Genomic DNA, 13,999 nt, shown 5'->3' with positions numbered 1-13,999 from the left:
CAGTTCAATCTTTACTCTAAAATAGGCTTCTCTAAGCATTTTATGTTGTAAACAGTCCTGTGATCTTTGAAGGGCAGTATAGAAATTTATTTTTTTAAAATAATAGTAGCCTATCCAGTCTTACCTTGCATTAGACTGTGAATAAGCAAGGCTACACATACCAGAGCTGCATGCCCCTTTCAGTTAATAGTTTAGTAAAATAATCCATCCTAATTCAGATGCTTTATGCATGCATCCTATACAGTGTTAAGTTTTGCAAATAATTTCCATTGTCTCTTAGGTAGGATTTTTTTAAAAAAGGAACACACGTTTGCACACATCTTTCAGAAACTGTTTTGCATCCTAAAGTCCTCTTAAAAAGCAAACCCTAAAATGCCAGTTATTTTGTTTTAAGTACAGAATCTGAAATAGAGTAAAAATTATGTGAATAATTGTGCTGCAAGAATTCTGAACCTCAGTAAAAAAGCTCAACACCAGGATATAAAGTCTAACCTTCCAAGCACATCAGTTTAGGATTAGCTATAATAAGATACAGGATTAGCTACATCTTGTGACAAGGAGGGGAAAAAACGTAGCCGAAGAATAGATGAGTCACTGCTTCTCATTGCTAGTTCCAAGAGATAATCCTTGGGAACCTATCCTACTGTAACACTCTCTGCCTATCAAAAGCACAGTTCTTCCTCTAAAGCCAGGGGATCTACCAATCAAGTGATTAACAGGGAACATAACCAGGAATATGGATTTAGGCCTATACACAGCAAAGCTTTTTAAATTAAAGGAAGATTTAACAGCAACATTCAATGCAATAATGTGTGTGTGTGTGTGTGTGTGTGTGTGTGTGTACTGCCCTACATTAGAGTGATTAAGAGGGGTTTGCTGAATGTCTAGGTTTCCCCATGGATGATCTCTGGTTAAGAGTTTAAACCTACATAATAGTTACATTCAGAATTTCTCGCCCACACATTAGCAAAAATGTCAGTTGCAAACATTCAGAATCTATTAAAAGAACAGCCCAAATACAAAGCATTTTTAATTCTATTGCTTTCCGTGAGAATTAAACATACACAACGTTCTGGCCATGCACTCACCTTACAGTGGGTTGGGTGTTACTCAGAAGCAGATTTCCAGTGCTCCCGAGTATGAACTAGGTGAATTATTGTGTCCTCCCTCTAAAGGAAAGGATTATCCACTTGCTTTGGGCTAAGCTGGGAGACACTGGAAAGCCAAAAGACACTCCTACTACTTTGGTGCATGTCCAAAGCTGATATGGGGTGAGAGGTTGGCTGCTATGTCCTCCCCCAAGTATGGCTTGTGGGCGGATGGGATCTATCTCTCCTACCTGTGTGATCTTTATTTTGATCTGCCTTATGATATTGATTCTCATCAGCACCATCAGCTGTGCTAGAATATGACGCCTTTCTATCTCTGGCAACATTGCTTGCAATAAATTTCAAGCCACTGGAAGTTTCCACAGGTTGTCAGAAACTTTAAGATGGAGTGGATGTTTCCATCCTTTCCCAACTCGTCTAATGTAGTGCTGCCCCATTTACTAGGCAGGAGCCGATGGCAGGAGAGAGGAGTGGCGGCACCAAATGCTCCATGTTCCCGTGCCTTTCCTGGCTCCATAAAACAGAGGTGTAAGAAATTAAAAAGGATGAGATTTGTGCCTTTCATGGAAGATGAAATTGTGCTGTCTTTGTGTCCCAGAAAGAAGCATGCAGGGGATAAATAAGAGAGATTTTGAGTTATCAGCAGTCAGGAGGGGTGGACAGATACTGCCTTCCAAGCAATGAGTTAGGTTGTGTGTGTATTCCACTCTGCCATGAGAAAATCATTGGAGAGATGGGGAGTGTATGTGTGTACTTTTTATTGGTCCCACCCATGCTGGAATCTGGCCCTTGGGCTCAGAAAGGTTCCTTAGTCTTCCTCTAGATATAATAGGCAATTAGTTCTGCTATGAGAGGCATGTATGAGGGCTAACCTATCCTATCAGATGCAAACCAATTCTAAATAATGCAGCACAAGATTGTATATTGAATCATTTATCATATCTTTCCACTTTCCAGGTTATCTACTAGAGTTCAGTTTTCTAGTTTTCATGCATTTGCTAAAGTTATTTACAAAATAAAGAAATTTCCATGAAAATTTCCATTTCGTTTTTGTTCTGGGCAGTAAACATACAAATGACTGAGATTAAGTCAGTTTGCTCCAGGACATGAATGAAATTAAATTCCTTTGTAATAATGATCCTCATTTGGAAAGCACAATTTTAGAACCCCGTTATTATTATCTTTGCAAATTCATGACAAAAAACATTTGGAAGCTCCAGCCAAAGAAGCTTGATGCTTTTCAATATGTTGCTATCATTAATTATTTGAATGAAAGCTTTGATAATATAAACAAATGAATTAATAAAATGCAATTTTCAAGAAGGCAGAGCTTCCAAATAGTCATATATCGCATTCAAAGAAAATAAAAACCCACAACTCTAAAAATTTAGCTTCAAACCAAAAATTGCAATGTGGATAAAACAAGTAAAAAGTACCCTTATTGTATACAATAACATTTTTTTAAAAACAGAATAATTGTGCCAGATATCAGAAAAGGAAGTAAAATAGAAAGTTACCCTAAAAGACATTTCAAGATTCTCTCCACCCCAGATATCCATTCCTGCATCGTAAGTTCCTATCTCTTCAAAGTAGTTTCTGTCAATAGAAAATAGGCCACCAGCCATAGTAGGGGTCCTAGTTGAAAAACAAAACAAAAACAGAAAGGAAAATGATTTTTTAAAAAAATGTATGCTTTGTGGAATTTTATAGGTGAAACTATAGCACATATTCTTCATATACTTTAAACATAATTATATTCTATTTACTAGAAGCTGAAGGTGCATAATTAGGCATCATAGTTTTGATTGCCTGCACATGCAATTTCTGGTCATTTATTTCTTTATTTAAGACACCTAAACTGCACCTTTATCCACATATGGGTTCCAGGGCAGTGTACACAAAAAACAGAAATCTTCATACTTCAATATACATCTAAATGATGCATGCATTTAGAATACATTCCAAAAACTGGCCAAATCCTGCATGCATGATAAAAGCTGCTTTAAATTTGTATATGTATATCATCTTATATTTTATGCCAATGGAATACTGTATTGGGTTTCTATATTCCTCTTCTAAAATAACCTAAATAAAATATGACATATTTAGGGCCAAGACTTTTGATGTATTTGACTCCATCTTGAGAGTGCTCATAAAACTGGTGGGCACAATCACTTTACAGGATTGTAAAATTTTGCAAGAGACAAATCCAGTTAGTGTGCTGTTTTATACAAACAATACTGTCCGAATCCTTGAAATTATCCATTATACTCTCTCTGTATATTTTAAAAAGTTTAAATCAGTTCATTTTCTTTAAAATCTGTTTAGAGATGTATACTCTGCAATAAATATAATGGTTCCACTTTAAAAAAACAAAAACCCATCATAGAAGCATTAGAATGAAGGATGGATGCTTTATTTCAATGATCTGATTACTTGATTCTATTGGGTATTATAAACATGTACTCTAAAGTGCCTAACTGAGGAGCTGAGAATGCAGTACTAAACCTTAAATCATTTGATTGTTATTGAATATATTCCATTGATTTATCACAATGTATGCATTGTATAGGGACGCAGGTGGCGCTGTGGGTTAAAGCCTCAGCGCCTAGGACTTGCCGATCGAAAGGTCGGCGGTTCGAATCCCTGCGGCGGGGTGCGCTCCCGCTGCTCGGTCCCAGCGCCTGCCAACCTAGCAGTTCAAAAGCACCTCCGGGTGCAAGTAGATAAATAGGGACCGCTTACCAGCGGGAAGGTAAACGGCGTTTCCGTGTGCAGCTCTGGCTCGCCAGAGCAGCGATGTCACGCTGGCCACGTGACTCGGAAGTGTCTCCGGACAGCGCTGGCCCCTGGCCTCTTAAGTGAGATGGGCGCACAACCCCAGAGTCTGTCAAGACTGGCCCGTACGGGCAGGGGTACCTTTACCTTTACCTTTATGCACTGTATATTTGATACCAGAGCAGGTTAGACTGGTTTCTTCTTTTGTCTCCATAACTGCCTAGGCAATTTTTTTTCAGGTATCCACTGTTTAAAGTGGATATGCAGGAAGCAGAAACCAAGCAGGATGTAGGGAGTGAGAAATGTGCTGTTTTCCTTCTCTGCATGATAGTTGAAGTCAAAAGACTTCAGGTATCCACTGTTTAAAGTGGGTATGCAGGAAGCAATTTTTTTTCAGGTATCCACTGTTTAAAGTGGTATGCAGGAAGCAGAAACCAAGCAGGATGTAGGGAGTGAGAAATGTGCTGTTTTCCTTCTCTGCATGATAGTTGAAGTCAAAAGACTTCTATTGCAAATGTGTGTGTGCATGCAAGCACACATGCAAGATGAATAATTACTTCTTGTGAATTATTCAATGGTTTCAATGGAACATATGCACTCAGATTTTCCCCAATAACATGTATTATTCCACTTAATTCTGCTCATTATTTTTGATTCATAACTGGGAACTGCATGCAAGTATTTTCCTCTATGTCTTAAGCTTGAACGGAGTTCCTTGGGTTGTAGGCTTTTGATAAGTTACATGGCCACAGAGTTCTATTTTCTAGATTAATCAGCAAAGGAATTTCTTGTACATGGATCTAAAACCACAACGCTGTAGCTGATAGAACGGGGGGAAGCACTTTTCTCCTAGATGAGAGCTCTAGAAGATTTTGAGCTATGGTTTATGCAGCAGCAGTACCCAATGGTGGAACTGTTTGCTGGCTTGAAGACATGGGCACCATTCTCTCTCTCTCTCTCTCTCTCTCTCTCACACACACACACACACCATTCAGATAATGGCATTTAGGAGCTGGTGCTTCCCATGAATAACCAGTCACAGATAAATCTTATTTGCATGATTGCTTCCCTCCTTTTTTGAGAGGGATGACTTGTATGCATGGGGGCCCTCTGCTCACAAGTGACATTCTCTCTATGGTAAAGAGAAGGGCAGCCAAGCTACTCTTCCACTACATATAACCTACCAGCATATAGCCATGAAATGGGCCTACAGGGAAGCAACAATGAAACCAAAGACCAATGGATGCAAAGCATACCGCCTATGTCTTAGCACTTTGGTCTTAGGTGTATACACTGACCCTTCATTGTACATGTTGATCCGAAGTAATAAAAGCAAAAGGCTCATGCATGTGAATGAGAGGATGTAAGGTACAAGAAGTCTCAAAACTGGAGCTCTGACAGTATGCCTCAAGCCCTTCAGTTTCTGTCCCAATGGGACAGTGGTCAGGCAGAGGGAACTGCTCATTTTATTTCTGCTGCTCTAAAAACACCATCACAGCCAATAACCATAGGGTGATGCAACTGAACTTACATGCTGCATTTTGATGGGCTTGTTTTTACTTCACTTGTCATTTTAAATATATAGGGTCATATTACTCTCAGAGAGCAGAAGGCATTCCCCAGGCTGGGCTTATTACCTCTGAGTACTTTTTGAGATTTAGTTCTGGTTTCTTTGCTGTAAGCTGCTTTGAGCATGATTCTTTTTTGTGGAAAGGTAGGATGCAAACAAAATCATGATGGTGACGATTCCTGCTGTGGCCCTGTAAGGGCTGGGCTAGTGGCAGCAACCTGAAGTGACCCTGGAACTAAGAGATGTGGAACCAGCCAGGAATGGAGACAGTGACAGCACCATGACACAAAACAGGAGGGAGGAGAAAGGTGCAAGCCAGAATCCGGACTAAGGAGTAACCAAAATGTAAGAACATGCCAGAGCCCAGGAAAACTGTGATGCTCAAGCAAGGCTCAACTGGAACAGGGAGCCTTCTTAGACATGCCTTATAGCTTCCATAAACCATGCCTGGCTAAGCAGGTAGAAAAGAAAAGAAAAGAAAAGAAAACAGAAAACAGGCCAATGACTGCTATTGAGAAAGGGAGAAAATGGAAAGCCTGGGGAAATGGAATCCTGGAAGAGAAAGACAGACTTACAGATATTGAAAGGGCAGAAAGAACCATCTCATTGTCTGGATGGCTTATTCACAATGAGAAACTATTTTAAAATGTTACTACACTGAGATATCGATGTGGCATTCATTTTATATCAGAATGGGCGATTCAGATTCTAGTATTCTCACCTTTTGGTTTCTAAGTTAATAATATGATGTTTTATCCACGATCCATGGACAGTAAGGCCAAGTGTCCATCTGTCTATAAACAATATGGGTTTATGTCAGGGCTGAATAAGAAACCATACAATCTGCTAAACAGGCACTTTTTTCAGGTACTGACCTCGTTTATTGAACATATCCACAGATGCCCCTTCACCACATTCACATTATGCTCTGAGACTGTGCAATCCTGACTTCTAAATCAGTAATATATGCCCAGGTTCTGACCAGAGCAAGTTGAGATAAGGTTCTTCTGTTTACGCTTCAATTGACTGCTTTGCAGCTATTTCAGGAAAAAATAAGCAGCATCCTTCAGAGAAGGCCCAGTGCCTATAATAAGGCTATTTAAAACATACATGATTTGGTGACTGCAGACTTTGTTTCCAGGTAAAGAAGAATACGATAAGGCAAAATTGATGTTAAATAGCAATGGACCATATAGGCTTGAATTTAATTTGAAATAGCATTTAATTTGCTTGAACTGAATTCTGAATCTTTGTTTGCAACATTAAGTACCACTAATTACTCTTTAAAATGACTCCCCATAGCTTCTGTTCAAAGCAGATATGATAAATGTTCTATATATCAAGTTCCTTTCAAAGGAACAGATTATACTCAGAGTTCTCTCTTACAACTATCTTAGATGACAATTACCTGCAGGCTTTTACAATACAGACACTGAATTAATTAACCTTTGCCATAAATTATAGCAACTCTAGCAAAGGCTGATACTTCTATTGCTTCAGCTCCTTAATAATCTCACAATACAAGATGACAAATCAGCTGCTTGTTATTCCTAAGGCACACAATGACGACTTCTGCACGATTCCCCTCCCCCCCCATGAAACTGAATTCCATTGGGTGAAAGCCAACGTTAGTCATACTCAGAAAAGACCCACTGGACTACTTTGTTTATTACTTCATTGGATATAACTCATTGTCTCCACAAGTGGGCATATAGAACCAGAACTGTGCTTCTTAAAATTGAGCACATTTCGATACTCCTATATTGTTGCAAATTAGGGATGTATAAAATACTGCAATATGAACCTGCTAGGGACTGATTGACAGAACCATTGCAGGGATCACTGCTGCTAGCTTAGCTGTGCAAATAATTGCTCATGAAAGCAATCTGTGTGTAACATGGGAAGAGGAGACTTGAGGAAGACCACGTCTCCTCTCTAGTGGTTTTCATTCATAGAACCAATGACATCATCCAGAGTTCCCTGGACATGCAAGTAACAGTTACTTGTGCAGTTAAACTAGCTGCAGTATGTCTTTATTAAATCTGACCTACAGGGTCTTCCAGACCACCTAAAACAGGGGTCAGCAAACTTTTTCAGCAGGGGGCCAGTCCACTGCCCCTCAGACCTTGAGGGGGCTGGACTAAATTTTGAAGGGGGGGATGATGCAAGAGCACCACGAGCCCCGGTGGCTGCTTACCTGTGTCTTGTGAGCAGCAGGGGCTGGCAGCGGCGGGGAGATGATGAACAGCAAGCGAAAGGTCTTCGGAGAGGGGCTGCTTAAAATGGCAGCCACTCGAGTGCTGCTGATGCTGGCACCAACAAAGCCCAGCCCCCTTCCTCCTCTAGGCAGGGCAGGGAGAAGGAAGGAGGGAGGAGGGAGGAGGCACCACCACCGCCCCCATATGAGGGAGAGGGAAAGAATGTGTGCACTGGCAATCCACGTGGCAATTCCCAGACCGTCTGAGGGCTGGATCCAGAAGGCAATTGGGCCTGATCTGGCCCACGGGCCTTAGTTTGCCTACCCATGACCTAAAGCCATGAGTTTTCATGAATATCAGCAGAAGCACATGAAGGCAAGTGGAATTGCATTTGCTGGGATGGGGAGAACTGTTAGCAAGGTCAGGAAACCTATGAGTTGGTATTCTGGGTGGCACAGATGCCTCCAAACCACCAGATCACCTCTGAATTCACCAATGCCCTTCCTTATTCTGGCAAATGTCAGTAGGGTGCCATTCCCTCTCCATCTTCCCCTCATGCACCATCACTGATGAATAGACAACACAAGGATGGGAAATTTTAAGAGAGCTGAAGGTGTATGATAAAGCCTTAATTACCAGTCCTCTCTTCTCTCCTATCAGTCCATGTACACAACATGTGCTCAAATGCAAATTTCACCTTTTGTCAGTGAACATTTGTGTAACCCCACCTTCCTTCCAACAACATGTGTGTGTTTGTGTATATGCATGCATACTCTGGGGAAACTATTGGAACTGGGCTCAAAAACTGCTCCCAAATGAAAGTCACGATAAACTACTTGAGCTGGGGGGAACGGGATTCACAAACACATTTAAAAATATACATCTAATTAATTCCTTACAGATCACAGGCTACACAGATTAAATAGCTTTTTTCAGTGCACACTGAAGTTACCCATACTTTGACTAATTACGTTCTTTCCAATGCTTGTCAGAAGTTCACTGAAAAACGTCAACATTAAAAAGGCAATAACAACACAGAGATGACAGCCCCAAATACACAAAATCATTAGCCAGGTCCACGAGCACATATCATTTTGATGAAAATATTGACATTTTTAAGTACCCTTGGGTTATTTTGCTGTGGTTTGGTTACAGACTTCTTAGCGTAGTTATGTTTTCAAATAATTTCCCTGGAATGTTGAGGACTAAAAAATTGCTTTTTTAAAATGAAAGCTTATGGAGGCAGCCATATACTGAATGTATTAAATCCCTTAAAATTGGAAGTTGATTACTTTAGGGATTATGCAAGACTGCCAATTAAAGATAAAAGGTCTTATCCAGGTCTGGTTGAGTGCAAGACTGCTCACCAAGCACTTTCCTCTCCCCTCTCTCCAAGGAATATAATGTACTGTTTTTTCCCTTTCCCCAGTGTGACTAGAGTAGGAGCACAGGACAGTATTCAACTAACTTTAACACAGAGTAGACCTACTGAAATTAATGGATTTAAGTTAGTCATGGCCATCAATTTCAATAGGTGCATGCTGAGTGAAGGTTGGATGAATACAACCCTCAGTAGTTATGGGTGAAGCAATGCAAAGCATTAATCATGGAGCTCCATCCTAAAGTGCAGGGTTGTTGTTTTTGAACAAATATCGAAATCCCAGCAGAGTGTGTGTGTGTGTAATGGCATTTAACCTTCTGACCCCAATTGTGGCCCTGACCTGGATCATCCCTAGCCCCAGTTATCTATGCACTATAATTCTCCAGCTGGGCCAATATATGAGTATATTTTGTCTATGGTTCAAACATTGAAGTGTTCAGCTATGAGAATGCTAACTTGGGGATGAGTGGGCAACACATCTCACCAGTGCTGCAACATCTGAACCGGCTATCGGTCCATTTTCAATGTGCTGCTACTGACCTTAAAGTGCTTCTCAGCTTGGGATCAGAGTATCTGATTGTTATGTACTGAGTTGAATAGGATCCAAACTGCAGCAGTCTGATTGGTCCTAGAACAATAGGATCCAAATTGCAGTAGTCTGATTGGTACTAGAACAATGCAGCAGTATGATTGGTTGGCAGGAACCACCCAATCATGCTCCAGATATAAGTGAATCCACAACCTGATTGGCTTACAGTAGAATTCCAGAATTAGCCAATCATGTGCAGCCCATTGTGTAAATAATGTATATAAAGCAGATACTTTGAGGGGATTTTCATTCATTCCTCCTCACCACTATGAGCTGAATAAAGAGCATGAAATCACTTTGCGACTCTGAGTATATTTCACTGATGGACCACCTACAAGCCAATTTATGTTGTGAAATCATCTTCAGAAATTCTTCTTCAGGTTCCTCCACTAGCAAAAACATTATAAAATCATTTTTCCACAAATGAACTTACTCCTTGCAGAGTCAGGCAAAGGGCTATCAATTAAGATTCTCAGGAGAAACTTATACATTCAAAATCTGTATCTTTCAGATTATGTTTGCTTAAAGGAATATATCCTCTTCCTAACGTTCCTGTTTTTAAACTAGCAAAAAGAACATGCCCTCAAATACAAGAACATAAAAGGTAAAGGTAAAGGGACCTCTGACCATTAGGTCCAGTCGTGACCGACTCTGGGGTTGCGGCGCTCATCTCACTTTACTGGCCGAGGGAGCTGGCGTACAGCTTCCGGGTCATGTGGCCAGCATGACTAAGCCACTTCCGGCAAACCAGAGCAGCGCACGGAAATGCCGTTTACCTTCCCGCCGGAGCGGCACATATTTATCTACTTTCACTTTGACGTGCTTTCGAACTGCTAGGTTGGCAGGAGCAGGGACCGAGCAACAGGAGCTCACCCTGTCGCAGGGATTCAAACCGCCGACCTTCTGATCGGCAAGTCCTAGGCTCTGTGGTTTAACCCACAGCGCTACCTGTGTCCCTCTAATACAAGAACACAGGAAACAGCTAACTAAAACAGTACATTGGTATATCTAAGTTCCGTCAACACTGACCAAAGTGGACGCTACTGTCCATAATTTATTTCCCAGCTCAATTTAGAAATGCCAGGGACTGAATCTAGGGTCTTCTGCACGCAAAGCAGGTGTTCTGCTGTTGAACTGTACCCTTTTCCAAGAATGCTCAAAGAAAATAGCTTTAAAATGTCAAGAGTATAAGACAACCGTAACTATATTCTTGGTTCTTATTGTGTTTCATGGACTATCACATTGAAGTGAATCTTATATTCTTCTAATCTACGTGATACATTAAGCCTTTTGCATGAATCTAACCTGAATTACAAGTCCACATACTGATACTTCTTGTACGTACACAACAAATGATAAAAACAAAAACAAAAAACATTCTTTGTCCCTACCTCTTACCTCACTGGCAATGTTCTGTCTCCTTTTCTTCTGTCCATCTCTCTCTGGGGAACAGGATACCAACGAAAATTAAGTTTCCAGTTAAAACCTCCGTAAGTCATGTCTGACCCAGCCATATACTCAAAAGTGTCATCGCTGATCACATCAATAATTGGGCAAACAACAATCTTTCTACAAAAGAAAAAGTAAATATGCAAGCAGGTAATTTTCCATGCAAGAAAGTCTCTCCGGCCCCAAATACAGATGTGCACTATTCACAGAGCCCTCAATAATCATCCATTTGGTAGAATAAAGGGATCTAGATGGTTAAATCCAGCTGCTGCCTCTCCCCTTTTGGAACAACTGATTGCTGCTTTCTTTGAAGAGGGATATATGGCAGCTGGAACAGGGAGATGACCAATGTATGAAGCACCCATTTGGACATAGGATTTGTCAACCAGCTAGAAGTACACACACAGAGCCTTCCTTCTAGAGCAGGAATGGATAATGTGTGGTCCTCCAGATGTTGTGAGACAGCAGCTCCCACCATACTTCAACACTGGCTATGTTGGCTGGGGTTGATGAGAGTTGGAATGCTACAGATTCCTTATGCATGTTCTAGAGGCAGAAAGCCCTCATGAACAAGGCTGCTGTTTAGAAGTGCATATGCTATACATACTATCCACAGCACATTAAAGCACTACCATGTTCCTTTGAGTTCAATGGGATTCCAACACACGTAACTTCCTCCACATTATGTGCTTTCCACTCCGCCTTTAAAATAATCTGCTGTGATCACATATTACTAATGAATAGTTCTGTGCAGCTAACAAAGCAAACTGTACAGCTTCCATCCCTCCCGCATCAGTTTAATAAAAAATTGGTATTTGTTTCTCTGGCTTTTAAACTCATTAATTCAAGAATGATTTTATGCTGCTTGTGCCAGCTTTTCTGTGGATATTGCATTGATTTTAATGTTTCAACTTCGTTATTGTTTGGAGTTTGTGTGAACAGCCCAGAGGGCACTGTTAATGGGTGGTCAATAAATGTCTAAATTCCAGCTGTATTGGTCTGGACAGAAAATGAAATAATTTGTGTGTGTGCAAGTCTATCAGCTAGAAAACAACCAGAAACATACATTTCTGTCATCTTTAACCTAATGAGAAGAATACAAACCAGAGAAATAGTGTGTGTATAATACAAACTGTAAAAGTGAAAACAAGGATGACAAATTAGTCTGACAATGTAATTCACAGTAGGAAGCCACAGGAAGAAGAGCGAGAAATGTTATTTGTGCTTTGTAGGGTGGATCCAAAAATTATTGAGATTGGATGGAGCCAAGGATTATGGACTCCATGTACATCCGCTCCAACATTTCTCCAATGAAAATAGGGACGTCCCATTCCATAATGATAATTTTACTATTTACACCCCACACATCTTACTGGGTTGCCCCAGCCACTCTTGGCAGCTTCCAACATATATAAAAAACATAACAAAACATTTTTAAAAACTTCCCTATACAGGATTGTCTTCAGATGGCTCGGGGTTCGGATTACTCCATACCCTCCAACATTTCTCCAATGAAAATAGGAAAATAAGGAAAAGTGGGACATTCCGGGATCCAAACAGAAACCGGGACAACTTCTCTAAATCAGGGATGTCCCTAGAAAATAGAAACACTTGGAGAGTCTGCATGTATGACTTGAAAGCAATATTGTTTTGAAGGCGTGTAGCTGGTGAAGGTGAAGTGGAAGGGTAGCAAAAGATCTAGGTGAAAACTGGCCTTGGGATAGAAGCTACTTCTCAGCAGTTGGAATGACCTCATTGGGTTGAGGCACCCGATTATCTGTTTCTACTGTGCTCCAAGGTCAGGGCCTACTAACAGGGAAGTTGTTTCAACTGTGCCAGAAAGTTCTAGCTTTGAAGGCTTCTGACTAGTTCAGGGGATTCACCCCCGTTAGTATGCATTTCATTATAAAGCTAGCCTTTTCTGTTGTTATCTCTGCTTCTATTACCTTGCCTCTTTGCAATAACTCTTTGGAGAGATAATACTTTTTGTGCTATGGGCTAGATATTTTAGGATCGATGCTCTATGATATGTAGTGAGTTAGGGCGAGTTAGCATTATTATTTTCTTCCGGTTCATAATTCCCAACTGTATTTGTCAATTGGATTTTTGAACCCCAATCTGGGTGAAGATAAAACAACAGTTATTGCACATCATAAAGACTATGATGTGTGTGTGTGTGAATTGTTGTAACTACCTTCAGGATTGTGACAAGTGAGGTATACATTTTCTAAATCCATAAATAAAATAATTAACAATGGGGCCAATCAGATCTGTCACATTAATCAGGAGGACATGTCTCGTTAGACCAATTTGCTGAACAATGGAGGCAAATAAAAAATGTGTGGGCCTACTTTTGTTCTAGAAAAGACTAGAAAGGCCTTGGCTGAGACTTATATTTTCAGTATCAGCTCATAAGACATTTCCCATAACTAACTGAAATACTATGAAAGAAGTAGTTTATAATAAACTTACTTCTAATTAAAGCTCTCCTGGTAGACGCTATCACAGTGCAAAAGCTATACAGCATTAGTTCTGAATTCTCACCTGTCTTCCTTGATTCTTGCCAGCAGGGGCTCCAGCCAGCCTAAAGTGCATTCACAGTGTGCATCCAGAAAAGTTATGACTTGGCCCTTGGAAGCTGCTGCTCCTCTAAGCCGAGCTCGGATGAGTCCTGATCGCTGTTCCATCCTAATGATTTTTACTGGCACTTGCAAACTTTTCACATAATTCTCTAATGGGACCTTCAGAAAATCTGCCAAATGCAAATTGGGGGGGGGATACAACAAAGTGTTCATTCAAATGAAATTTGGAGACCAAAGGAACACAGGATAGAAACTGTGTTGTTAAGATGCCACACACTGCTTTCTGAAAGGATGACTTCCTTGCAACACTCTAATAAACGCATTTGCAGAGGTCAAAAGATTC

At 40.6% G+C, this 13,999-nt stretch overlaps 1 protein-coding gene across 2 annotated transcripts in view; it reads right to left on the bottom strand.

The window, feature by feature from the left end:
* The window catches only part of GALNT13 (polypeptide N-acetylgalactosaminyltransferase 13), a 161,389-nt gene that overhangs the window by 62,156 nt on the left and 85,234 nt on the right, over positions 1 to 13,999 (bottom strand). For both annotated transcript variants that reach the window (XM_079979338.1, XM_079979339.1), the window contains exons 5-7: positions 13,619 to 13,826; positions 11,024 to 11,194; positions 2,627 to 2,744 (exon numbers count right to left, since the gene is read on the bottom strand). In XM_079979338.1, coding sequence (XP_079835464.1) covers positions 2,627 to 2,744; positions 11,024 to 11,194; positions 13,619 to 13,826 — 497 coding nt within the window. The remainder of the gene's footprint in view (positions 1 to 2,626; positions 2,745 to 11,023; positions 11,195 to 13,618; positions 13,827 to 13,999) is intronic.

Source organism: Podarcis cretensis (assembly GCF_951804945.1).
Source record: "Podarcis cretensis genome assembly, chromosome: 1".
Taxonomy (NCBI): Eukaryota; Metazoa; Chordata; class Lepidosauria; order Squamata; family Lacertidae; genus Podarcis; species Podarcis cretensis.
Note: the sequence above shows the minus strand (reverse complement) of the source record. Positions and strands in the feature narration are given on the sequence as shown.